The 25,692-nt window shown below is 31.7% G+C and overlaps 2 protein-coding genes across 2 annotated transcripts; both read right to left on the minus strand.

Annotated features, from left to right (window-relative positions):
* Positions 1 to 86: 86 nt before the first annotated feature.
* LOC114371957 (type II inositol polyphosphate 5-phosphatase 15-like) lies at positions 87 to 13,612 on the minus strand. Its single transcript, XM_028329299.1, has 12 exons — positions 12,671 to 13,612; positions 10,128 to 10,380; positions 8,797 to 9,589; positions 7,183 to 7,307; positions 6,744 to 6,828; positions 5,450 to 5,615; positions 5,313 to 5,353; positions 4,965 to 5,217; positions 4,088 to 4,211; positions 1,691 to 2,051; positions 626 to 998; positions 87 to 478 (listed from the first exon to the last, which is right to left on the minus strand). The coding sequence occupies exons 1-11, from the start codon at positions 13,410 to 13,412 to the stop codon at positions 639 to 641; spliced, it is 3,303 nt and encodes a 1,100-aa protein (XP_028185100.1). The 5' UTR covers positions 13,413 to 13,612; the 3' UTR covers positions 87 to 478; positions 626 to 638.
* Positions 13,613 to 17,812: 4,200 nt separating this feature from the next.
* LOC114370645 (heavy metal-associated isoprenylated plant protein 30-like) lies at positions 17,813 to 20,832 on the minus strand. The gene is made up of 3 exons (XM_028328035.1): positions 20,576 to 20,832; positions 19,503 to 19,578; positions 17,813 to 18,206 (listed from the first exon to the last, which is right to left on the minus strand). The coding sequence occupies exons 1-3, from the start codon at positions 20,711 to 20,713 to the stop codon at positions 17,884 to 17,886; spliced, it is 537 nt and encodes a 178-aa protein (XP_028183836.1). The 5' UTR covers positions 20,714 to 20,832; the 3' UTR covers positions 17,813 to 17,883.
* Between the last annotated feature and the right edge of the window lie 4,860 nt (positions 20,833 to 25,692).

Consider the following 25,692-nt stretch of genomic DNA (forward strand, 5'->3'; position numbering starts at 1 on the left):
TATTCGAATAACTACATTTATAACTCAACTTTTTTTTTACGGCTCAAAGATTTGAACTTGTGAAATGTTGCAAAATAATGAAAATATAAATTCAGAAATTTTTTTCATTAATCAATCTTTCTTATGTAGTAGTATTTGACTAAGGTAAAATATAACAGGAAGTCGATTAACAAAATGGACTTCCATTGTACAAAATTCCAGGCACATAATGAGACAAATAGAAAGTTAAAAATATTAGAATATTTGTTGGGAGCAATCATCATCCAAACGACACAATCAACTATAGGTCACTGGATTTTCCCTTAAAATCGAAGCTTGTGTTGGTTGATATGGTACATAGTCATTTACAATTGGGCTCATTTCTGAATAAATTAAATAATGGATCAAGTAAAAAGCTGTCTCGCTACTTTGCCTTGCATTTGATTTCTTTCTGTACAGTTCTATCGGCTCGATGATTACAAGTTGGACCACAAGCTCCCTATGATAAAAAGAAAAGGAAGCCATTACCAAACATAATCAATGTGCTTATCATAGCAGCAAGCAACAAAACTTATTGCCTATTACAAGACCATCTATCGATTTTTTGTTTGTTGCTCCACTAAAAAACTAAGTTACAGGCACTTACGATAACTGCGGCTTCAAGGGCTATGCAATTTCTGTAGCTGGTCAACCACATCATAGGAACTGCTGAATGGTTGGAAATCAGATCGATGTAGTACAGTTCCTTGGATATGCCTGGAGCCGTCTGGTTGAGAGTCAATCAGAGATTTTTTCTGGGATGAATAACAGTGGTGAACACGGACTCGGTGATTTCTTGGCTGGATAGTGTAATTGCCATGCACCTTGACAACCAAAATAGCTTCCTTGTCTCTGGAGTCTTCACACCAAGAATTTTGTACGACACCATCAACAAACTCTTCTAGAGTCTGAAATTCCTCATGATGCACTGATACTTCAACAATTTGATCTGGTCTTATTATACCAGTTGCAGGACTCACCTGAATCATAAAATAAGCAAGTAATTATCGTGTGGTGAATTGCAAAGGAGAGAGATGCCCTATTTGAAGCAAAAAACAAAGTATCATGTTGATCCACATAAAGAATTTTGTCCTAGGAGTACACATTTTTGTAAAATATCCAATAGCCAGAGCCATTTTTTTCTAGAGGAGATTTTGGTTATCTTTTTTAAATTGCAGACCACATCACATGATGCGGCTTTAACAGCTCAGCCGCAGTGGCCACTATAACTACCACATTGAACCACTTTTTACACTAGAGCCTCTGTTTAGTCTCCTCACATACAAAGTTTTTTTTTTGTCTTCTCTCTCCCAGATATATTTGTTCCTAATCTTATCTTTTTCTTATATGTGCACTCATCAGCTTTAACATTCTTATCTTATCTACACACTTGAGGTTATATCTATAGTAATTAATACAATTTATATTTTATCTTTAATTAGCCTGTACAGATTGTTAAGCTTTTGAGAATTAAAAAAAGAATTAGACTCTTGAGGTTCCTGAATTAAACGTGATAAAGTATATATAGGAGCAATTTTATCCATCGTAATCATTAGATTAGAAATAAAAATTACTTGTTAGTTTCCGCTTTCAAATCTCTCTAGTTTTCAAGTTCCTTCTATAACCATAAATATGTACCAAAAAGAAATTTATTTTAAATAAAGAATATCACCTCAAGCCACCTTGGGAAGCCAAAGGAACCTCTCAACTGATGGTTAGTAGCCTTCTGATCCCCAGTAACAGTGGACTGACCTTCACAAATGATTTCAAACAAAGCATTGCCTTCCGCACATTTATTTGTAATACGCAAAATTAATGTGTCCTGGTTTTGAAGAATTATGTTGTTTGTACTAATGATAGTTTCAGGAATCTTGCATAATTCTTTCAGAAGATATTTAATTTTCTCATTAGACTCAAGAATCTCTCCAAATTCCTGCCTCCGGATTGGTTCATCTACTCGAGCAATATCTGTAGAAAATATGCAGCGGACAGGCTTGTGGTCACTATCTGTGACATCCATGCAAGCTTCATACCTATTAAGGTTAGATGACATTAATCAAAACAAAAAATGAAAGAAAAAGATGGTACTTCCCACTTATGCTTTTCTAAAATATTTTAGAGAGCAATGCTAAACAATTAGAAAAGTTTAAATTATATTTTGGCCCTATATTTTAATTGGGTCCTGATTCCTGAATGCAAAAAGTTTTCAATTCAGTCCTTATATGTACAATTGTTGGGGAAGGAGGAAATCAGAGACAAGATTGAATCCATGTGTTTACACAACAGAGGCTTGACTACATATGTTCTAACACAAATATCCTAAATACCTACTATAAATGATGAAAGGATGGTCATGTTTACATTATTCTGGAGTGAATAAACAATTTAGTCCCTGAGATTGTACCTATTTTTCATATTAGTCCCTAACTTAATATTAAATTCAAAATAGTCCCTATCTTTGCATAAGTGTTGCAAAATAGTCCTTCCGTTAAATTTTAAAGTAACGCCGTTAGTGAGGTCAATTTTAGTGCCACGTGGACTATCCACGTGGCACTAAAGGATGACGTGACATGACACGTGGACGTGCCTGATGCCACGTCATTTGATGATAACAAAACGAGTAAATAGACTATTTAGTCCCTGACTTTGTACCCCTGTTGCATATTAATCCCTAACTTAATGAAAAATTCAAAATAGTCCCTATCTTTTACATAAGTATTGCAAAATAGTCCTTCCGTTAAATTTTAAAATAATGTTGTTAGTAAGGTCAATTTTAGTGTCACGTCATTTGATGATGATAGAATGAGTGACTTCTTCAAATTTGATGGTTTTGAACCAATTGAGACATATATACGAAAAAGAACTCACACACACTTACACAAATAAAAAGAACCAAAAATCCACAGCAACAACCTTATCTCTGTAGCTGTTAACACCAATGGGCGAGGTCTGCATAACCATTCTCTTTTCCTCTTTTTTTTTTTTACTTCAATTACCATCAATGTATCATTCTGGATTCTGATTTTTTTTGTGTGTTTTGAATAGGAAGAGAAAAAACCAGAGGAAAACAAAGTGAATGAGAAAAAAGCAAATGAAGAAGAAAAGAAAGAAGAAGAGAAAAAACCAGAGGAATCAAAAGATGACAAGGAATCCAAGGAGGAATATGCGCTGCCAGAAATCGTGCTAGGCACAACCTTTGCAATGCATGGACACTTTAAGCATGATTTCTGGCATCTTTTAAGTTAGGGACTATTTTGCAATACTTATGCAAAAGATAGGGACTATTTTGAATTTTTCATTAAGTTAGGGACTAATATGCAACAGGGGTACAAAGTCAGGGACTAAATTACCTATGTACTCGTTTTGTTATCATCAAATGACGTGGCATCAGACACGTCCACGTGTCATGCCACGTCATCCTTTATTGCCACGTGGATAGTCCACGTGGCACTAAAATTGACCTCACTAAAGGCGTTACTTTAAAACTTAACGGAAGGACTATTTTGCAACACTTATGCAAAGATAGGGACTATTTTGAATTTAATATTAAGTTAGGGACTAATATGCAAAATGGGTACAATCTCAGGGACTAAATTGCCTATTCACTCCATTATTCTGTCAATTGATCATTTGATGAGTGTATATGAGACCTTCTAGTCTCATGATGAAACACAGAATAGGAGGCAATAGGCAATGTTGATGATCACAAATTAAGTGTCATTTGCATAATCTCATGAGTTGAAATTGGTATCCATAAATGAAATGTGGGGGGGGGGGGGGGGGGGGGGGGGGTGTCATACATGGAATAGGATTGCCTCCCATCTAACCATAAATAATATGTTGAGGAAAAAGAAAATCAGAGATACATGAATTGGGTCCGTGTGTCTAAATTATATAGACATAAAGTATTTACAAGAGAGGACGAGCCCTCACTTATCTAGGATGAGCCCAAGCACAAATTGCCAAGAAAAATAAAACTTATCTAGGAAAATATATACAGTCCTTCTGGCAGGGTGTTTTACTCCATATACCCAAATAACAATAAAATATAAGCTATTAGAGCACTCACTGTAATACTGAGGAGACAATGGGACACTCTAAACTGCATTCAGACACCAAAGAAGTGCAGCTATCACGATACAAAATTCTGTCACACCAAGCAGGGATGCGTTTCTTTTCACCAGAATCATACCCTTCAAGAAAGAGGTCACACAATCTGAAGTCATACCCTTACAAATTTTGAAGCAGCATCGATGAAAGTACAAATATAAGAGCAGCAATGTTTTTTTTGTGTAAAAAGCAGCAATATTTTAACTTGAAACAATTCACCTTTCAATATCGAATTGTTAAAAGAGTTATTTTTGTGTCGTGTTAGCATTAGGTTATTGAAAATCCAAATGTACTCCATGCTTCATTGTACTGCAGTCTTAACCTAGTAATATATGGGGAGACAGCCATTTAGTTATCCCATTACAGTATTATTTCTCCAACCTCCCTCACTCTCCCTCTACAAGTTACAAGCACCCAAAAAGATGAAAAATTTAAATCCTATTATTCAGAGTCTCTGATATCCTTTTTTCCTCTTCCCTATGTGTTCTACAATTTTAACAATTCATATATAGCCATCTGTGAAGAGGGCTGTGAAAATCATTACTTATGGTGTGGTTGGAATTTTTCACTTCATAAAAATCTAGATATATATTGTTCTTTTCTCCTACCCTGTACTGTACCCTGTGCATGTTATTGGTCTACAAATAAAAAAAATGGAATTGGAACTGCATAATTTGCAGAAATGCTCTATTCTGGAGTCATGATTAAAGCAGAAATTTAGCAACCCAACCCACATCTTTTATAATTGACTGTTTCCATCTCACTTTTTAATGCTAAAGTTTCCTTGCAAGTTCATGAGACCATTTGTGTGTTTTTGTTTTGGGCAGGGGGCCAACCTGCCAAACCAGCTTGGTGCCGTTCAAACTTGTATGTGGGAGGAAATGTTATAACTGCTTCACGCATTCCTTGGAAGACATTCCCAGCTTCCATTTCTGCTCGAAGTTGGTCCCTTTCTCTAAGCCAATCAAAGCATCTTTGAGAAACAAAATCTCTTGCTTCGTCATAAGAAATGTCATCAAGGCGATAATTAAAATCACCAAGAAACACAACCATGTCTGCCTCAGATAACTCGGGCATCCCTTCTGCGGACTGGAAACCAATCTCAAGAATCAATGCTTCATCCAACAATCTGAGTGCATCATAAAGCATTACTTATATGAATAAAGTGGACAGCATGTACATACATTTGTACCACGAAACGTTGGAACAGAAGATGAAGTGCCAGCTGCAAGGACCAATGGCAAGCCAGATCTATCAACAGGCCAAAATATATACATAGATAAGGAAAATGAGAAAAACAGGAATAGGCACAGCAAATTACCAGCTGTAGTATTTAAGAGGTTTGTTGGCCGACTGAAGGACATTGTTCGGTATACATGATCAAAATCTGCATTGCGACGACCAACTGCATCTAAATGTGCAGCAAAGTGACAATTAACGAAGCACATTATCCGATCATACACTCTAATTCTCAAACCAACAGCTCCCTGGTGAAACAAACATCTCCTCCCATGTCAATGGTCAGAACAACAAAAACTGAAACAAAAAGAAGATACCTAAAAAAACTATTGTTAATTGGAAAAACAAAATCCACATTTATAGAACAGGTGACGGTGTCGCCAATAGCACCTCCATGGCATGGCATTCAACGTGGCACCATGGCATGTAGCATGAGATACCAAAGTGGTTGAAAAGTGCATGACACCTAGCTTTTGATTTCCTTCAAAGATCTTTAGAACAGAAACCTTCACTGACAATGTCGGAATCATCATTAAAGTATCAAACCTACTCCATACTATATTTTCTTCCAATGTTTTGATTTTGTTGCTGAAATCTCATAGAAAATTGCTATGTGTTTTGTCTCTCCCTGTTCCTCCTGTTCTTCAGTTATTATTATATTCAATTTTTCATAGTTCTATTTTTTTTTCTTTTGGATGAAATGGTTCCATGCTTCAATATGGCAACTAGCATGCCATGTGCTATGGTGCACACTTACTACCATTGACATCCATATGCCATAGAAAACACTGTAGTGCTTTGCTGAATGGTGATTTTCAATATTTGGACCAAATTAATAATGAGTACACCAGAGCATGTCATGTCATAACTGAAACACATATTTCCAATATCTATGAGAAGACTTGTAGGTCCTATTGGCTTTATATGTGTGTGTTGCATAATGATGAAACTCAAGCCAAAGTCATCAACTAATACCATACTGGCTATCCCTCTTACGTAGACACAATTAGAGACAGTTTTAATCGTTATGCAATATGTTAATTGCAGACCACACAGAAGCAAATTACGTCATGGGTTTGCATTACGAAACTTGTAGAATGGAAATCTTTGACTCTGTTTGCTTTTACTTGGAATTGCAACACACCATAAAATCTAGTAGAGAATCTAGCAACAGCCTGATATATTTAAATATCCATGTTAGATTGTTCAACAAAACCAAAGCTGACAATTACGAGATCCATGATCATGACCAACTGCCATATCTTAATACACCCTTTGTTAGAAAAAATAGTGATAGAATCATAGATAGAAACACAAGAAACTAAGTCAAAACTAATATGCAAAGCAAAACAGCAGAGCAGACAGTACCGGCCCACCTTATTGCCAATAGCACGTCCGAAGCCACATGGAACTGCTGCCACTTCAACATCCCCAACATGAAATCTAATGTTGGTTTTAACCCTGAAAAAGAAAATTTCAACTACTATAGGCAAAGAGAGCAGCAAGGAAGAATTTAGATAAGAAAGACAAAAATTAAAATCAAAGGAGGAAAATAGTTTATATGTCTATTCAGGATACAATTAGGAACCCAATCTTTAGTGATCCATATCCATATCTACCAAACCAAAATAGAATTCATAACAAGTAGGAAGGAAAGTAGACAATAATCTGACATAACACAAGCAATTTAACAGACCGATGCATGTTAAATTGCTTAAATTTAACAATGTCATATTGCCTTAACAAACAACAGGCATTATTTCTGACGTATTAAAGCTTCACCAGCTCACACTACTCCTACTCATAGATACTCACCACACAGCAATGACCAAGCCAGCAAGTTGCCTGGATCCAATACGTTCAAATGTTGAACCTTCATCTAATGTTTTGCCTATCATATCCAGCCACCACTGCCCAACAGAACTTCCCTCCAATCCTACCTATATATTTGTGAGATGAGGGCTTAGAGGAGGGTTATGAGCAAGAAAAGTTAGGCAAAACCATTCATTATACTATATATATTATATACATAAAACATGATGACTATCATGACAGAATACTGACAATGATGCATGAACAATCCAACCATCCATAAAATTCCCATTGAATGAAAATTACAACAGAAATCTATAATGATTTTCAGTAATCCATATGATAATCAGAAGAAAGACTCAATACAAGACATTCTTAATCATTTTGATGTGGAGCTCTATTATAATTGATCAATCCAAGAAACTCCCCAACCATTTCTGAGTTCCTAATGCAATATCATGGATTCAAAATCAAGTGGATGAATTATAGAATGAAGAAGCCCAGGATTACGAGCAGATAAAAGGATACAGGATTTAGTATTTAATGCAGCATAATTGAGAAGAATCATTTTCAGCAGTGAATGGTGTTCGTGGCCAAAAACGTAAGGAGGTTTCGGCTGCAATGATTTCATTGCATAGTTTCCTGAATTTTTAACCAGGTAAAAGAGACAAGATAAATAGCCCACAAGTAATTTATCCTTTTTTTCCCCCTAGAATAAGAATTAAGAAAATATATTCTTAATATCTAAAACACCTGAAAAGTCAAAATTTCCAAATTACTACTACATAATACCATAGCCTGTGGGTTCCTTTGTGTCTCCCCTTCTAAACCATTGCATGTCACTCTTGCTACACAATAACCTGCCATAGCTCTGACAGAAAAAAATTTCACCCGATCCCCTCCCTCCCATCCCATTGCTCTTTTTCTCTTGTCCAGTTTTTATAATGACCATGTCGATCTAGTACTCAAGTCGTCTCAAAGGACATGTGGGACTCATTGATGTGCTCAAAGTTGAAAGTATGAAGACTGTACTGTGAAGGTAAGCCACCTGACAAAGGTTTAGATTATTTGGCCTAAACAGGGTCCCTTTTCCGTAACCTTTATTATTTTTCCTTGTGAACATAATCTAACAGGAAATTTTTTGGAAGTGAAAGCTAAAAAGTTTGAAAAAGGGCAATAAGATAAAAGTCAGTCTTTCTCAAAGTGTAGTTATGGAAGTAACTACAACAATTTTAAAAAGCTTTAAAGAAAATTTTTACAGAACAAGGGTATTACAGTCATTAAATTGTTCTTTCATTTCATTTGTACTTGATTTTGTGATACCAATTAAAGGCATGACATAAAATCACCATTTCATTCCTAACCATTGAAAAGATGAAAATAGGTGATACTGGTAGTAGAGTAGAGAATAAGAACCATGCATGCAAGTTATCAGCTCTAACTGCCAACATGATATCCCACAAGTATTTTGGTAAATTCAAATGTATAAAAGTTAAACCTTATCAAAAAGAAAAAACTAACCATAATTCACACAGCAACTACTTCGCTTACAACTACTAGTTGTCTAATAATAACACTACCGATTTTCTAGTATTATTACAGAAAATGATGACTTACAGTTTCTTTAGCTGCAGACATTGCAAGAAATCCAGCACCCATTTCAACCTCTTGCAGCCCAACAACAACAAGGCTAACATCTGACACCACAGAACCTAGCCATGAAGTAAGGGAATCTAGAGATGCTTTTCCTTGTCCAACATTCCAAGTGCCACTCAATATTTTTATATTTTCTATTTTAGTATATAAAAATTCTTTGCCACCCAATTCTGAACGCAATATGCTATCAAGGGGTCCTGGGGAGGTGATGTTCCATCCACGTATGCCACCATGGTTAGCCAATGCAAATACATAACCAGCGCCAACTGTCATTTTTACAATTGGACTGCCATGAGCCACCCATCCCCCAATTAGATTACCCTTGAGGTCCAATACCTGAACAGTGCCAGACACATAGCCTACCCAAATTTGCATGCCAAAAGTACAAAAACACTGAATGGCAGATGAATGGTAAAGAAAATCTTGTATGCGATTTCCATTTCCATCCCATTGCACCAGTAAGCCACTTGTACACCCTGTCCAAATCATTCCATCTATTGTTACCACTAGTGCTTCAATTCTCCGGTGATCATCCCCAAAGCCTCCCTTTGCTGCAACTCGACGAACAGCATCTGCTGCCCCCATTATGGCATTACGTGAACGCTGAAAGAACCCAATGGAACTTTGTGTTTTGTCTTTCCTTGAACTTGAAACAAGCTCCACTGAAAAGTCTTGAATTGAGGACACATCCAACCGATTCTCAATCTGTCCTTCTGAATTGAAAACTTTCAGTAGCTCTCTTGTACGAGCATCCCTGCAATTTAACAAGCACTAGCATACATTAAAGTGAAAGTTATTAATATGCACACACAAGTAATGCAAAAAGAAAAGAGTAAGGATCATATGACACTGAAGTCTCAGTCTATTTATGATGTCTTTATACATCCCATGCACATTGTCATATGATCCTTAATATTTTATAAGGATTTATATCATAGAACCAAAGTCTTATTTTTAGCAAGATTCAAGCCAATTCATAGAAGTTTAAAAGAATATCTGTCCGTAAATTAAAAAGGCTAAGGCACTTTCTTAATATAATAATACACTAGCAGTATATACATATTTCCTATCTTTCTAAAATAATAGAATGTGTATTTACTATTTACTATACCTTCGCATAGCGAAGAGCCTCTGGGCAATGGGGTACGCTAGTTTTACAAAAGTAAGTCGTGAACACAAGATAGGAAAAATCCTAAAATAATTAATTATACTTGAATGCCTAAATATAAAAGAATCAACCCATACTAATGTTCAATGCTAACACCATGAGAGTTTTGAAGGGAAAATCTCACCACAAAGCAAATGAAAAATAGCCAGCACTCCACACCTTTGCTCTCAAATTATCAGATACTAAGTACTTTACATCTGAAGTTAGCATGTTACTGAAGCCATTTGTAGATAGCTGGCTCCTTAAGTCAACATAGGACCTCTCCACGAATATGACAGCACTGTGCCTTTCCTCCTTAGTAAGATGAATAGATTTTTCAACAGCCTCCCAAGGCCATATTTTTATACCTCCTCCTTCTGAACCCGACCACAGATCCCCTGGATTAACAAAATGAAAAGAGATAGAATAATGTATAACATTCACAACAAGCATGTGAATCAACCAACGAACATCAGGTCCCACAGGCAATTTATTAGAATTTCTTTTATATTAATATTAGTAACCTAAATATCAGCAGTTAATTTTCATAAATTAGCACTCCAAGTAATCTTAATTAGTTTGGATTGGCCACGTACATGTTTGAGTAAACAATTTAATTAAGTGCTTATTCAAAAAAAAGTTTATCACTTGAGAGCTTATGCCATAAACACTTGAAAAACATCATGCAAAATTATTGAAATGGGATAAAAAAAACTATAAAAAAAGTCATGAGATACTTTTGTAAACTTAAACCGAAATATCTTCAATTTTCAAGTTAAGTGCTTACATCATAAAACAAGTCCAAAGAAGTTTTGCAAAAGTTCTTCCAAATGCTCAAAATAGCTTGTAATCAAAATCGTTTCACCTAACTTATGTTGGAGTTCTCTTTTTCTTAAAAAAAAACTTTTAAAAAGGTAGTTATTTTGAATAAAGAAAACTTTATGAACTTTTTAAAAGAAAATAAAAAACTAGTTTTAGATCTTTTGAATTCTACTTTTTCTTCTTTATTTTAAATCTCAAGATAAAAAAATACACTATACACAAAATTTAAAATTAAAAGTAACTTCTAAGATTAAAAAACTACTCCCTCTATTTCTTTTTACCTGTCCATTAAAGATAATAACACACAGATTAAGCAATGGAATTAATATCTTTGTTTATAATAAAATTATTAACATGACTTCTACTATTTTATTTTATTTGTTCATTTATAGTATGTAAAGCATTTGAGAATTAAGTGAAGATGAGTTCATACTTAAAAAATAGTAACTAATATTATCTTAAACTTTTAAGTGGAGAGATAAATAGAAACAAAATCTTCTTTCAAAGGTAAACAGATAAAAAAAATGGAGGGAGTTACCAAACAACTTTAACTTTAGAACAAATAATCCTTGCACCAACACCATAACACTTTTACATTATCATCCAATCATAAATAAACCAGTATCTATAATCTATAACTTCTATAACAGTGATTTTACTTTTTGTCTCCACATTTTTTGGACTATTTTGTCCTTTAACTAACATTATAAACTACACTGAGGAATGTAAAAAAAGCCACCCCACTAACTACATATAAAGTCCAATTTCCAAATAACTGTATACTCATTTCCTATTTAACCTCCATCATCATCTCTATTTTATTTTTATTTTTAAGAAAATATAGGGAGTGGAGAGACACTGAGACTCATATGATAAGTTTGTTGACTTTCACGGTAACTACCTTAAAAATCAAATGAAAAATGATTTCTAATACCAAGGCAGTGTAGAAACTTTTACACTGAAAATACATGTCTTTTAAACTCTTAACTTTAAATTTAAACTCCCCTTTAATTTCAATTTTTCTATATGAATTATTTTTAATTTTCAATTTTAAAGCATTAGCTTGTAATTGAGGGAAGAAAAAAGCCTTAATTACTGATTTGGTCCCTGAATTATTTAAAATGGCTCAATTTAGTCCCTAAATTTCCAAACACTCCAATGAGATCCTCTAATTTTTAAAAATGTTTTGATCTGGTCCTTTCCTTCTGACGGTTTTCACTTATGAATAGGAGCGGTTTTCATTAATGGTGTCAGTTTCAATTTGACGGAGAGAACCTAATTCAAGCTTTACAAATTAGAGGTCCTGATTGGGACGTTTGAAAATTTAGGAACCAAATTGAGTCACTTTAAATAATTTAGGAACCAAATTAGTAATTAAGAGCATCTTTAATAGGGGTTTTTAAGCTTAAGAACCCCGTGCATCAGATCTACTACTATTCTTGCTTAAGAGTTCTTCATGCTAGAGGTTGAATTCCAGGGAAAGAACATTCAAGAACTCTATTTTTTTTTCAAAAAATATTATTTTTTAATGTCATTTGAGAGAAAAGAAAGGTTTTTTTTGTTCGTGCAAGTAAAATCCAAGAACTCAAATCGGGTTCTATCACTAGACTAAAAAATGACAAAAGTTCTTACATCATATGTGGTATCATGGGACTCATATAAAGTAGTCCAAGAATCCAAAATGAGTTCTTCCAGTAAGATGCTCTAAGTGAAGGAAAAAAAAATCAAGGTATACACCAAGCTAGGGTAGATAACAGCCTAAATTTATCCTAATCTAAACAAGCCTAAATTTATCCATAATCTAAATAAAGCCTAAGTCTAATAATAGTAGAGCAGTAAAGTTAACAGTGAAGAGTGAAGAATGACCATATGAGGTGAAGGTAAGGGAAAGAACAGGTCCACGGTGAGCATGCCAAGACAAGCTTTCCGTAAACCGATTGCTCCAATCGCAGTTGTCGTTGTTATCATCATCATCATCCATCTTCCAGCACCTAATCTTCCCATCCTTATGTCCACTCCAAACCAACCTGTTCCCCTCATCCGCAACCAAACACAACGCCGGCGAAGTCCACACCGACTCCCGAAACGGCGCACTCTCCTCGTCCCCGCTTCTCGCAACAACTTCTTCTCCTCCGACGCCGCACCACGACGCGTACAGATCCTTGAAGTTCCAGAATCTCACGCCGCACTCGGAAGCCGCCCAGAGCTGCGACTGGCTAGAAACAATGTTCCTCAGGAAACGTCCAATCTGAGTCTCCCGCAGCGGGTGCGGCCGCAGTTCAAGGCTCGGCGGCCGCGCCGGGTGCACCGCCCCGCGCGCGGGAAGGCGGAAGATGCCGGCGCCGCCTCCCTTCGCGACGAACTCCGGCAGAGGCGCCGCACGGGAGCCGGGGGAGTGGCGGCGGTGGCCGTGGTCGGCGGAGAGCTTCCGGTCGAGAAACTGGAGCATGTAATCGAGGCGGCGGTTGGTGGATTGGATGGAATTGGAGGGCGAAACGTCGTCGTCGGAAGAGGAGGAGTGCAAGTATATTCTAGAAGAAGTTTCACGGTCGAACGAGGCGACGTCGTTTTGGCGGAGTAGTGGTGGTGGTGGTGATGATGGATCCATTGAATTTGAATCAATTACGTTTCGTTGACGATCGGAACAGTGGGAGAAAATATAGCGTGTGCGATGTTAATTGTGGTTTGTTTGACTCTGAGGGAGTGGAAGTTTGGTCTGAAGCGGAGAGAGACCAAGCAAAATTCCAGCTGAGACGAGACACCTCACGCCTGTTCCAACAATCCACACTATTCTTTCCAGAGTTAAACTATTAATTTCAAATTCGGATTATTTAATAGCTTAGATCTTATATTTTATTTTTAATTGATTCGTCCCAATGATTTCATGCAATATAATACATTTTTACTATTTGTTTAAACTTTTTTCTTAAATATTAAATATGCACCTTACCAATATTGGGTTTTTTTTTAATATTTAACTGAGTCTCTTGTTTATATGAAGAAAAAAATATTAAGATACTGGATTATTATTGTGTTTTTATATTTTCAATGATCAGTACATATTATTTGTAAATTACTAAATTCGTCTTTATGAAAGTATGTGATGCTCACAAGCAATCCTTAAAAGATAGAAAACCAGTATTTATACTTGGGGCTATATTTGGGGCAAGTTTTTGCTATGTTGGAAATAAATTATAATTTATATTCAAATATTTTTAAAATGAAATTTGTAATTAAAATTAATATGAAAATCAAATAAATAACTTTTTCAATTTTACACTCTTATAAATATTTAACTATTTAAATTGATTATTTTTGTTTGAGTAAAATATATATTTTACTTTTAATTAAAAACTATAATCCTTTAGTTGAATTGTTTTTAATATTATATATATATATATATAGCAAATGTTATTTATTTTTTAAATATATTAAGCAAAAACATTAATTAATTATATAAAAATATTATTTTGTATCATATCAGAAGTAAAAAAAAATAGAATTGTTGTGTAACCCTTTGAATTCATAATAGGAAATGCAAATTTTAATTATTTAACATATCTCTGTTACATTTCATCAACGTTTAAACATGATCCAGTATTTTATGATCTCCACCATAATTATCACTTTTGACAAATATAAGAATGATTATAAAAAAAAAGAACAATTCTAGTGATAGAAAAGAACCAATTCGATTCAATTTATTGGATCATTCCAAATCCTTAAAGATTTGAGTCAATGGCCTATTACATTATCCTACTTCTTCCGTGTCCAATCTACACAATGTGTTTCATATCCCTCAAATAAAAAAAATATGTCAAGCCCATTTACACGTCATAAGATTAGAATTAATATAATCATAACTCACAACTCTGACTGGGTCGACCCATTAACTCATAAATCGGATACCCAACCAGTCTGAACATGCATTTTGATTGGTTATGCACTTGAACCGGTATAAACCGGTTTAACTCGGCTGGTTTGTAGCAAAATTGGTGACTTACTAAGTTATCTATGAACCGGTTCTACAATCTCTTACAAGCTTTTTATATTCTTTATAGTTCACCATTATTTGTTTTTTCTTCTTAAGTACCGAACCATGGATGCATGAATTGATAGTTTCATTTTGCAGAACGAAGATGGTTCCAAAGATGAGTACAGAGTTTGGAATCCTTTTCCATCCAAGTTGGCTGCTGCCATCCTTGGTGGAGTTGACAACATATGGATTGTAAGATTGTGTCTTTACAATGCGTGCTATGTTTGTGTAATTTAATTATCTTTAATTCTCTACATCTTCAGTATCAGTGACTTCTGGCTTATGTAACTTCCCGGCTTTGCCACCTTCAAGTATAAATTTTATGCCACTAAAGCATGTAATATTTTTCTATGACATTCAATTTATTGTTAATCAAATGTTTGAAATCAGGTGTTGCCTCCTATAGTACAAAAGCACATGATTCAACTCATACTTTCTCACGTAATACTTTGTGGTATCTGTACCTCCTTCTAGAAGTGATGTTCTTCACCCATGTGATGCTATGGAGGTATTGATCGATAGTGACAGGCTTTGTCATTCCTGAATGCATATTGGATCTATTGTGTCAATGTGTACATTTCACTGACAAGGCATGCCTTTTTTATTCTTGTTTTCTTTAATCTATAGGATGTGGCAATTGCCTATAGATTCAACGCGATTAAGAATCAAGCAGTAGATAATAAAGGCTCAAAGAGGTTAACTGCTTCCTTACTCTACTTCACCTGAATGAGCTCAATGATCTTATTAGAAAGAGGTATAAATCAAAATAACATATCACAATACTCCTGTTATTGAAGCAGCCAAAATTCATTTTTTTTTTTGTTAGATTTTATCACATTTATTTTTGTTGAATTTTGTAATGTGGATCATTTTATTATCTTTGCACCTTTATTTTGTCTGCTCTTTTTAACTAGGATAAAAATGATATATTGATATTATTTTCTTTATTTTTTTACTTTAATTCATATAATTTAATTTTTAAATTTAACATTCAGGATGTGCGGACTAGTCTTGTGCCTGTCATTTTGGAAACTGTTGCTCACAAGAAGGATTTAAAATTCATGAGAAGTCCAATATATTGAATGGTAATTTTTTCAAAATTTGAATTCTTCAGTGAGTTATCAATGTTCATCATATTGTTCTTGGTTTTCTTCTGATTTGTATCTGTTTCTTACACAACCAAATCATATTCCCCTTCCTATAAAATGATCAACTCAGAATTAACTTCACAAGTTATGTAACTGCTGGTGGTCATAAAAAATTTAATCATAATATACACAATAGAAATAAAACACTAGACTTGGGATCCAGGTTTGATAATGCATCTTGGACATGTCCCGTCATTCACTATACAGAATTTAACTTTTTTCCTTTTTAATGGTTAACATTGTTGAGCATGTGTCAACCAACTTCCCTGTCAAAAAAGGTTGTTGCAAGTTCCAGTCTTAAGTTTTTGGTTATCGACTGTGTCTAAGTATAAATCTAGATTAATAAATGACTTCAAAGAATGTAGGAAGATCGCTAGTTTTTTAAAAAATTTAAAAGAAAAAAAAAACATTCTAAAACGCTTCTATGAAAAATCATATCAAAATATTTTATTTTTATTCTATTTTATAAAAAAAATGACTACAGTTATTTAAAAAACCGTCTTAAAATGTATATATTTTAACATGATTTTTAAAAAAATTGTCTTAAAATTATTAATTTTTTTAATTTTTTGTAGAAAAATATATTTTAAGACTATTTTCAGTAAAAATTATCTTAAAAGTATAACTTTTCTAAGACAATTTTTAGGAAACGTCATGAAAAGTTAAAATTTTTTAGGATGTTGATTTTAAAGACGATTCAAAAGTGTTTTTATAGACTCCTTAAAATCGTAGTTGAATTTATTTTTTAATAGTGAGAATTACTATGTATCTTTTATCAAAGGAAAAATTTATGTCTCCTTCCCAAGAAGTGGTGAGAGAACACAACTTATAATATATTTCTTTGTCAAATTGAATTCTCTATTGTCCTTTTTCCATAATATATTTCTTTGTCAAATTGACTTCTCTATTGTCCTTTTTTCAGTTATTATTGTGTTGTTCATATAGTTGTGTTAATATTTAATTTTGTGATTTAATTATAAAACTGTGTGGTTTTTAAGGTACGACAACAGCTGAAAAAAGAACAGCAGAAAAGTCAAGTCGATTTCTTTGCCAAGAAAAAGGTTTTTCATCCCCTTAAATCCCGGATAAGAGAATATTTTTCATAAGAAAAATATGTATGATAAACCACAAGAAAGATGACTATTAAAAGTTATAAGCTCAAATTCACCGTGTAATAAGATGGAAAAGATAAAAACGAAATTAATACATGCTAGAGGCTTAAGACCATGTTTAAATGGTCATTAATATATAGTATCATGTTATATATGAAGTTATGACTCATGTACCTTATATCTTAGGAAGTTATAATTCATGTATTCAAAGTGGTAGGAAGTTATCACTCATGTTAGTTATGACTAATGTACTCTGTGTGTTGTGAGTTAAGAAGTAATGACTCAATCTTTTTTAATTCGCATTAATACACGTACACACATATTCATTGAAGGACTCTTTTCAATTTTTATGCAAGGACAAATTTGAAAATTGGTGAAATATAAGGATTTTAAATTTTATTTTAATCTTACTCATTTTTTTAATGCACAATGGTTTTTAAAATTTATCCACATCAATATTATAAATTTAAGTACTTATTCTTAATAACAAATGAAACTCTTTATATTCACTCACATTTTCAAGTAAAACAAATACATGCATATATAATATTTGGAATTTCTATATGCATTTTTTATTTAAAAGTGAGTTTAAGACAGTTACAAAAATTAAATTATCGCAATATATGATCGATTATTTTAAAAATTAGTTATATATATATATATATATATATATATATATATATATATATATATGGGGCGCAGTTACCGCAAATTTACATATTGTCATGAAAAGTTTTCATGACTAGCTAGCACACAATATTAATAATAAGGTATAATTAATAATTACATGATAGAACAAGCATTGACATTATCATCATTGAACATGTTGCTAACATTGTCATCTCCACGGTGAGACACATGCATGGTGCCATGCCTCTCTGGGAGGTTGTAGCCATGTCTATAGTAGTTGTAGCTTTCTTTGAATTCATGAGCGGTGTCTTTGAAGTAATGGTCAGCAGTTGTGAAGTAAAGTGGTGGATTAGGGTAAGGCCAGAATTCTGCCCTCTTCCCTGCCCTCCTCACAGCCTTAAGCACCTTGTTCCGATCAACGTACCCTCCAACCGTTACCCTTTCCATCTCCAAGTCAACCTCCACTGAATCAATGCCTATATCAAACAAAGTATATGTATAATCATCATACATATTCCATTGCTATTTTGTGCCAATGTATACGAATTGAATTTTAGTGAAACTAAAACTAACCAATGAAGATATATATGAGATTTAATAGTAAGAGAAGATTTAGTTTAATAGCTAAACAATTGCACTATCAATCATTATACAAAAACTTTTTGATAGTTAAAAAGAAACATAAATTTATCGGTATATGTGCTTGTTTGGAAAAAAAATTTATAAGTTATGAGTTGAACTGTGTATATTAAATTTTTTGTTGCTGTGCAGCTAGCTTGAACCTTCATTTTCAACATCAAATTTAAGTCATAACATGTAGGTTGCTGTAAAAAAAATGTTAAATTCCGATGCTTGGAAGAGTTAAATATTCTTTCTGTAACAAAAACTTACAAAGAAACATTATTCGTATGAAATAGAAATTGTTTTTACAATATTAAAAGAGTATTATCGCAACTAATCGTCCAAATAATTTGCAATTAATAGATAATAAAAAAGTCGCCATTTAATAATAGTCTGCGCATATATATTTAAATTGCCTTATTTGAAAAAAAATGATATTTTCTTGAGATAATGTAAAGAACATCTCTCCAAAAATAAATTAAAAAAGCATACATCGTCCAAAAGGCAACTTCTTGTTCTTGATTTACCTAAACGATGAAAAATCATATTTAACCTATAAACTAGAAATAATAAAGAACAAGTAAAGTGAGAATATTATTCTCAGCGTGTATGAAACTATTAAACGAGTCAATTATATAAAAGAGAATGAGAATATGTAATCAGAGTATTTGGATTAGATTCCAATTTTTTTTTTAACCTGTCTCTTATTCCTGTCATTTTTCATTAGTCCATTTGAACCACGTATAGGATATGTTTGAGGTACAGAGGTAGGAGAGTGTCGAGGGGAGAAAATAGAGTATCATTTTTTCATTTGAGTAATATTTTTTAAGATTTTTTTATAAAATATATAATTCTGCTAATTAGCTAAAAATTAAAAAAATATTCTTTTTTATTTTTTTCTCTAAAATACCTCATCTAAATTCTAACCAACCCTCCACATTCCACAAGACTAACTTGATAAATTATGTGTTTGGATTTTCGTTTGAAACCTTTCCGTTCAATACTTCAAACAGAAGTTTGCACATTCTAAAGTAACAAAAATAAAAATAACTTCCTTGTTACTTATGTGAAAACGTAAGTTACCTTTAACATAATTTTTTCTCAAACGCATCCTAAGTCCTCGACATATTAAAAAGAAAAAGAAAGCATACCTTTGAGCTTGTAAATGGCGTTTTTAACAACTCTCTCGCAGCCCGTGCAGCACATCCTTACTTTCAGCTCAACAGTCTGAAACGAATAAGTATCTGATATGTCATTTCAGTTTGCATGGCAGTTTTTTCCTAACTATATTGGTCATACTTCATATTCTGATTCTTTCTCAAAGCCTCTATAAATTTCAAGCAACGCCATATATATGAAATTGAATCGGTATATATATTTTGTTAAATAGTAGTATTTACTAGTTACATGTTTAAAAACAACAACTAAATCAAAATACTATTGGCCATGGTAAAAAAAATAAAATGGGACGAGAACAATAATCTGATCCCAAACTAAAATCAATTCTGATTTATGGTGATTTTCATATATTCTCTCATATGAACTCATCTGAAAAGTCACTTTTTTTCCACTCTTTTACTCCGTGTCTACTCCGTGTCTGACAAGATCATTAACCTGTCATATAACAAATTTTTATTCTTACTACTTTTTTTCTCCACCTTCAATTTTTTAATCAAAAGGAAATGTTCATCTATGGGCGTCTCTTTTTACCGATGCAAGTTTTTTTTTTCTTTTAACAATAGTAATAACAATAAAGTTTAAACTTAACATCGATCTGATGATATAAATTATTCATTCTTTCCAAGATCATTAAAACCAAATTTTGATTAAATTTGTCGTCATAATAGAAAATCTCACTGACATGCATAAATAAGAGTTTTCAGTTTTAGTTTGATTTTAATTATTCCATTATTTACTACAAATAAAATCCTATGATCATGAACTGTAATGAAGGAAAACAAGGAACTGTACTACTGATCGATGGAGAAAAAAATGAAACATATAATCAAGGAGAAAATATTAAAGGAGATATAAGTTTTATTTGATGGTAAAAGATGTAAAGAGGGAGCCATAAGTCTATGTGGATTTGAATTTTTTCACTAACGAACTGCCAACTAATATTTGTTAATAAAAAAAGAGAAAATATTAATTATCTTTCCCTCTATACATGGTGCTATTCCACTTTCAAGATTAATGAATATATATATATATATTGAAAGCAAACCTGCAAGGAAAGTGGTCGACCCTTCTTTGGCATCTTGAAGTTCCTAGGAATGCCTTTGTTATGATCTTGATAGATAAAAAGACGGTATATAAACGAAGAGATTTCAGAGCCAAAAGCTTTCTGTAGCAAGGAAGCCATGGTAGATATAAAGAAGAAAAGAAGAACAAACTAAGGAAGAAACCAGCTACAAAGGAATATATTCCTCTGTGCCATTTGCATCTCTTAAAATGATAATGTTTTGTAATCACGCTAGAGTTTTATAGTACACTTTAACATATATAGGCAAAACTAATGGCACGGAAAAGAGTATCAATTCTTTTTTTCATATGTAGATGTAGATATTTTATATAGCATTATTTTCCTCTCAACTAAACCAAGTGCATGATGTTACGACCCTTCAGACAGGAATGGTATCTAGGTGTGCATGCTTGATGCAAATGGGAATAACAAGTGTCGTGGGATATGGATGAGCTTATAGAAAAGAAAGCAGATTTTAGATGCAAAGGAAAAATAATATATTCTGGTAATCTCCTTTTTAGACACACCATCTTTGAAAATGGTTAAAATGTGACCTAAATATCTAGAAGGTTGAACAAAGTTATATTCCCAGATTTCATTACTTAGTCTTTCAACACCAGCCATGTATATATTTGTTTTCCATATTTTACAGGAGCTTGGATGAAAGAATCTTTCTGGCCTATAGGTGTTCTAATAAATACATGCAAACTGAGATGAGTTAATTTATATTTTTTAGATTAATATATAGTGGATGCTCATGCTGATTAGAACCATTGATAATGGCACATTATTCCCTAACTTCTCATTCGTAGCCACAAAAGCATGCATCAATATTTTAGAGAGCCTTGTACCATAGCAACCCTAATTAGCTAGGTATAACATTTTTTTAGAAATCTGTTGAAAAATTTATCAATATTATATTTATGTGGAAACAAGTTAAATTTAATGTTTCGGACCGATTTGGAGCCTAGCTAGTTTGGAGAGGCGATGAGCAAAGACCTAATTAAGATTGCGAGGGCCCTAAAAAAAGTCCAAAAAGGCTGAATCGGATTTTCAAAACTAATTAAAATTAATTAAAAAAAACTATTTGGAATCATCAATGTCATAAGGAAGATGGATTGCTTTGATAATTTTATGTATTGAGAAGAATACATTGAAAAACATTAATGACCATAATATTATCATTCATGATTATGCATAAAAAAATGTTAAAAAAATGTATTTTCTTGTAATTATGTATTTTGTTTTATATGTAATAGACAAAAAAATTTACTAGTAGAAAAAGTAATTGTTGATGATAGAAGAAAACATAAAGAATAAACTGAAAGAAAAGTATCATATATTTTTTTTAAATTTGTTAAAATTATGTTATTTGCTTAATATAATAAAATATAAAAAATTAATGAAATTAAATTGCATGTCTATTAGACTGAACTTAGTCAAATGAGATTAAAGAAAAATATCCCCAATAAATAGTTGGTTTAACTTATATTAAACTTGATTTTTTTAAATAATGTCTCAGATTTAAATATTATGAATAAAAAAATTATTAAAATAAGTAATTTCATTAAAGGTGATCAATAAAATAATTTTCTTACAAATATTAGTTATCGATAAAGTTGATAAATATTTTATTTTATACATAACAAGGTAATAAAAAAATATTCCATGTCTATTTTTCTATGAAATATATGTTTACATTTAAGAATATTTTATATCCATATATATATATATATATATATATATATATATATATATATATATATATAATATAATATAATATAAGGAGACATTATCTTTTTCTCCATTCCAAACCCATAAAATATGAGCAACAATCTTTTTCTCTCAAATTAAAATTAAAATTTCACTTCGATGAGTAATTAACATCAATTTGTTTCGTCAAGAAAAAATATTAATTTGTGATGCATAAGTTATCAAAATAAATTTTTAATTTTAAAATGTAAAGTATTATATTTCAGTTTGGTCCTATCTGTATATTTTTAAAATAATTATGTATGATGTGTTTGGAAAGGCATACTCGGAAAACTTATAAACTCTTTTGACCTACATATATATAAGTATAGTTTGGTTGAGTGTGTTCGTGAGTTTATTTGATTAATCTATAAGTTAGTTATTCATTTTATGTAACTTCTAAATTATTTGTATAAGATACTTGGTTATAATTTACTATTTTTTTATTTATCATTTTTTCTCATTAATTTACTTAAATTTTTTTTTACTTTTTAAATCAAATAATTAATTAATATACTTTTATGTTATTTTACACATTGATAAATTATTTATTAATTAATCTTATGAAATATATTTAACTCAATCAACTAGCTGTCTAGCTTATATGTTTCAGTTAATTTTTCAATTTCAGCTAATTTTGATGAAGGATTAGTCTAAAATTTTATTGTATGAGAAATGTTTAGTTTAACAGTTGTATTTAACGAGACAATCCTAAAAATAAGTGGATCAAAACATTGTAAAAAATATTTTTTCCTTTAATTCCGTTTAAAAATTGCATACTCCAAAAAAAAAAAAACAAAAAAAGGTGTTTCTTTGTGAGTAAGGCATAATCATAATTACATGCATGTTGCTCACATATATTTGGTTTTTGTAGACGTGTTTTTTTTGTTGGATTCGATGATATATGGTATTTTCTCTTCTGTGTCAAACGATGAGATTCGTATGTAATTGGTTTATTACAATCTATTAGCGTGACGTGTCGCCATGCTAAGGATGTTATCATTATCATCATATAAAGACTATGCGCGAAGAAATGTGTGGTCTTACACTCTTAAAACACCAAGGATATGTGAGCATGTATCCCCTCTCTAAATAAACTTAGTATAAAAAATGTGTGTAAAGAAATTTGTGGTCTTACACTCTTCTGACACCAAGGACATGTGCATCGGTGTCTTTTGTCACGAATCCATAATTTTTTTTTAGTGAGACAAGAAAATAATTTATAATATTTTTATAAAAATTATTATATTTTTTTAAAAAAAGCACAATTTTATGATAAAAAATCTAAATGGTTGAGTTCTTATAAATTATAATTGTCTTTTATATTTTTAAAATGTTATGTGATTTTTTATTCTCAGTATTATCAAAATATGTCTTTATATGTGTGTGTAAAACAACCATTCAGCTATTGATTTTTCTCTTTCATAGTCTTCCAGCAGAAAAAAAATCTTTCTCTTTAATATTTTATAACTTTTTACTTTCATTTAAAAAATTGTATTATGGGAGTAAACTTTTTTTTATCAAATATAAACAAGTAAAAATTAATAATTCATGCAGGACAATTGCTCCCATGGTACTGTTCATGGATCCGGCCGGTAGGACTGGGTCTCTTTTAAGATCTGATCTAGTTTACGCATTTAAAAAAATGTTAACTTTAAGTTTTTTTTACAAATCTATTTAGTTAAATAAGTCAGACCATAACCCTTAAGAAAGATCTATTAAATTTGATGAGCCATGTTGTTTAACAATAATATTTTATAATAAAAAATATAATTAATATGATATGTAATATTATATTTATTTTATTTTAATTACAAAATTATTTTAATAGTTTGATGATCTGAATTATTTTAATTAATGTTTAAAATAGATTAATTTGTATAAGCATAGATGGATAGGAGAAATATGTATTATTTTCTTTTGGTGAGATTTGAAAGACATTGATAATATGTCACATGCTATGTTTATAAGTAAATTTTGTCCATATTTTATGATTTAAAATTATCTTATTATTTTTAATGAAATTCTTTGATTTTATTTTAAAAATAATATTTTATACACTTTTTAGTACGAAATAAGTCTTTAAATAAACTAGTAGTCCTCACGAGCTTTTATAAAATAAAAGTCAGATCTAAACCTAAAAATAAACCTATGCTGAATAACAAATCCAAACTTGAGTTACAAAAAAATAAAATAGATCAAACAAGTCAGTCCAATTTATTTTCACCACCACTACCTGCATCTCTCCCCCCTCTAAATAAATTAATAATCTTGTGTTCGTTTTCTAATAATATTTTTCATTTATTATTAGTCTTTTCTAAAAAGAACTAATAATAAATAAAAAAATATAAAAAATTAAAATAAAGTGTTAATCATCAAAAATAAATTTTATTTTGTAAGAGAATTTTTTTATTAAAAAATAAACATAAAATTTAAATATTTATTAAAAATCACTCTAAATTCAATAAAGTTGACATTTATTTACAAGCCGACTGAACTGCTGGAACATAAAACGTGTACACAACAGAGTGAATGGACCTTGAACTATTACCGTACACAAGTAGCTAAGGAAATCTTTTAATTAACATTTCCCTCTCCAAACACTTCTTCTCAATTCTTTTCTCCTGTCTCTCTTTCTCATGCACAATAATATACATTGATTAGTGTGGGTTACGTACAATAATATTTGGATAAAAACGGGTGATGATGGGTCATGGGTCAAAATCTCAAGACTATATTAAAGGCCCAGGCCCATTTTGTCGTTGAGCAAATAAGAATTAAATGGGTCAATTAATTTTCTTTTATGTTTTTTTCTTTTTTTCTTTTTAATAATTTAAAATAAAAATACCATTAAATATTATTGAATATAAAATAGAGAGTTTTGAATAAAAATTAAATAATAAAGAAATGGAGAACTTATAATTAATTACAAATAACTATGTCAAACAATCAACTTCTGACAAAAAGAAAAATACTCCCTCCCGTGTATGTTAGGCTATTCAAAATAATCAATTAAATTGGTTAAACAAACATCATTTAATGTTTCTAGATGCATAAACTTATAAGACTATATGTTTTTTTATGTGTTCACTCTCTCCACTCTTCCTCATATTCCCTTTTATTTGAATATTCTCTTTTTATAAAGACGTCAATTTCAAATTCCTCACATGCACCTAGTATGCATCCTTTTATGTTTTGATATCAATCCAACGGTTTACAAAGTTGTAACTAAATATCAAAAAACAATTATGTCCTCTTACATTTTTAATATCAACTGACGGCTTAAATTAACTTTTTGTTTCTTTCGATCTATCGTTTTAAATAGCTTTGGTTATAATTTGAATTTG

The sequence above is a fragment of the Glycine soja genome, chromosome 10 (genome assembly GCF_004193775.1).
Source record: "Glycine soja cultivar W05 chromosome 10, ASM419377v2, whole genome shotgun sequence".
In the NCBI taxonomy this organism is placed as follows: domain Eukaryota; kingdom Viridiplantae; phylum Streptophyta; class Magnoliopsida; order Fabales; family Fabaceae; genus Glycine; species Glycine soja.

Bases quoted from the DNA above. Each gene is read 5' to 3' on its own strand.
- LOC114371957 (XM_028329299.1), bottom strand. From the start codon at position 13,412: ATGGATCCATCATCACCACCACCACCACTACTCCGCCAAAACGACGTC. The intron at 10,381-12,670 runs GTCATTCTTCAC...TTGTTAATCCAG, and splicing joins CCTTACCTTCACCTCATATG to GGGATCTGTGGTCGGGTTCA. The intron at 2,052-4,087 runs GTGAGTGCTCTA...TAACCTTAATAG, and splicing joins ATTGTCTCCTCAGTATTACA to GTATGAAGCTTGCATGGATG.
- LOC114370645 (XM_028328035.1), bottom strand. From the start codon at position 20,713: ATGGCTTCCTTGCTACAGAAAGCTTTTGGCTCTGAAATCTCTTCGTTT. The intron at 19,579-20,575 runs GTTTGCTTTCAA...TATTCGTTTCAG, and splicing joins GTCGACCACTTTCCTTGCAG to ACTGTTGAGCTGAAAGTAAG. The intron at 18,207-19,502 runs GTATGCTTTCTT...TGTTTGATATAG, and splicing joins CGCCATTTACAAGCTCAAAG to GCATTGATTCAGTGGAGGTT.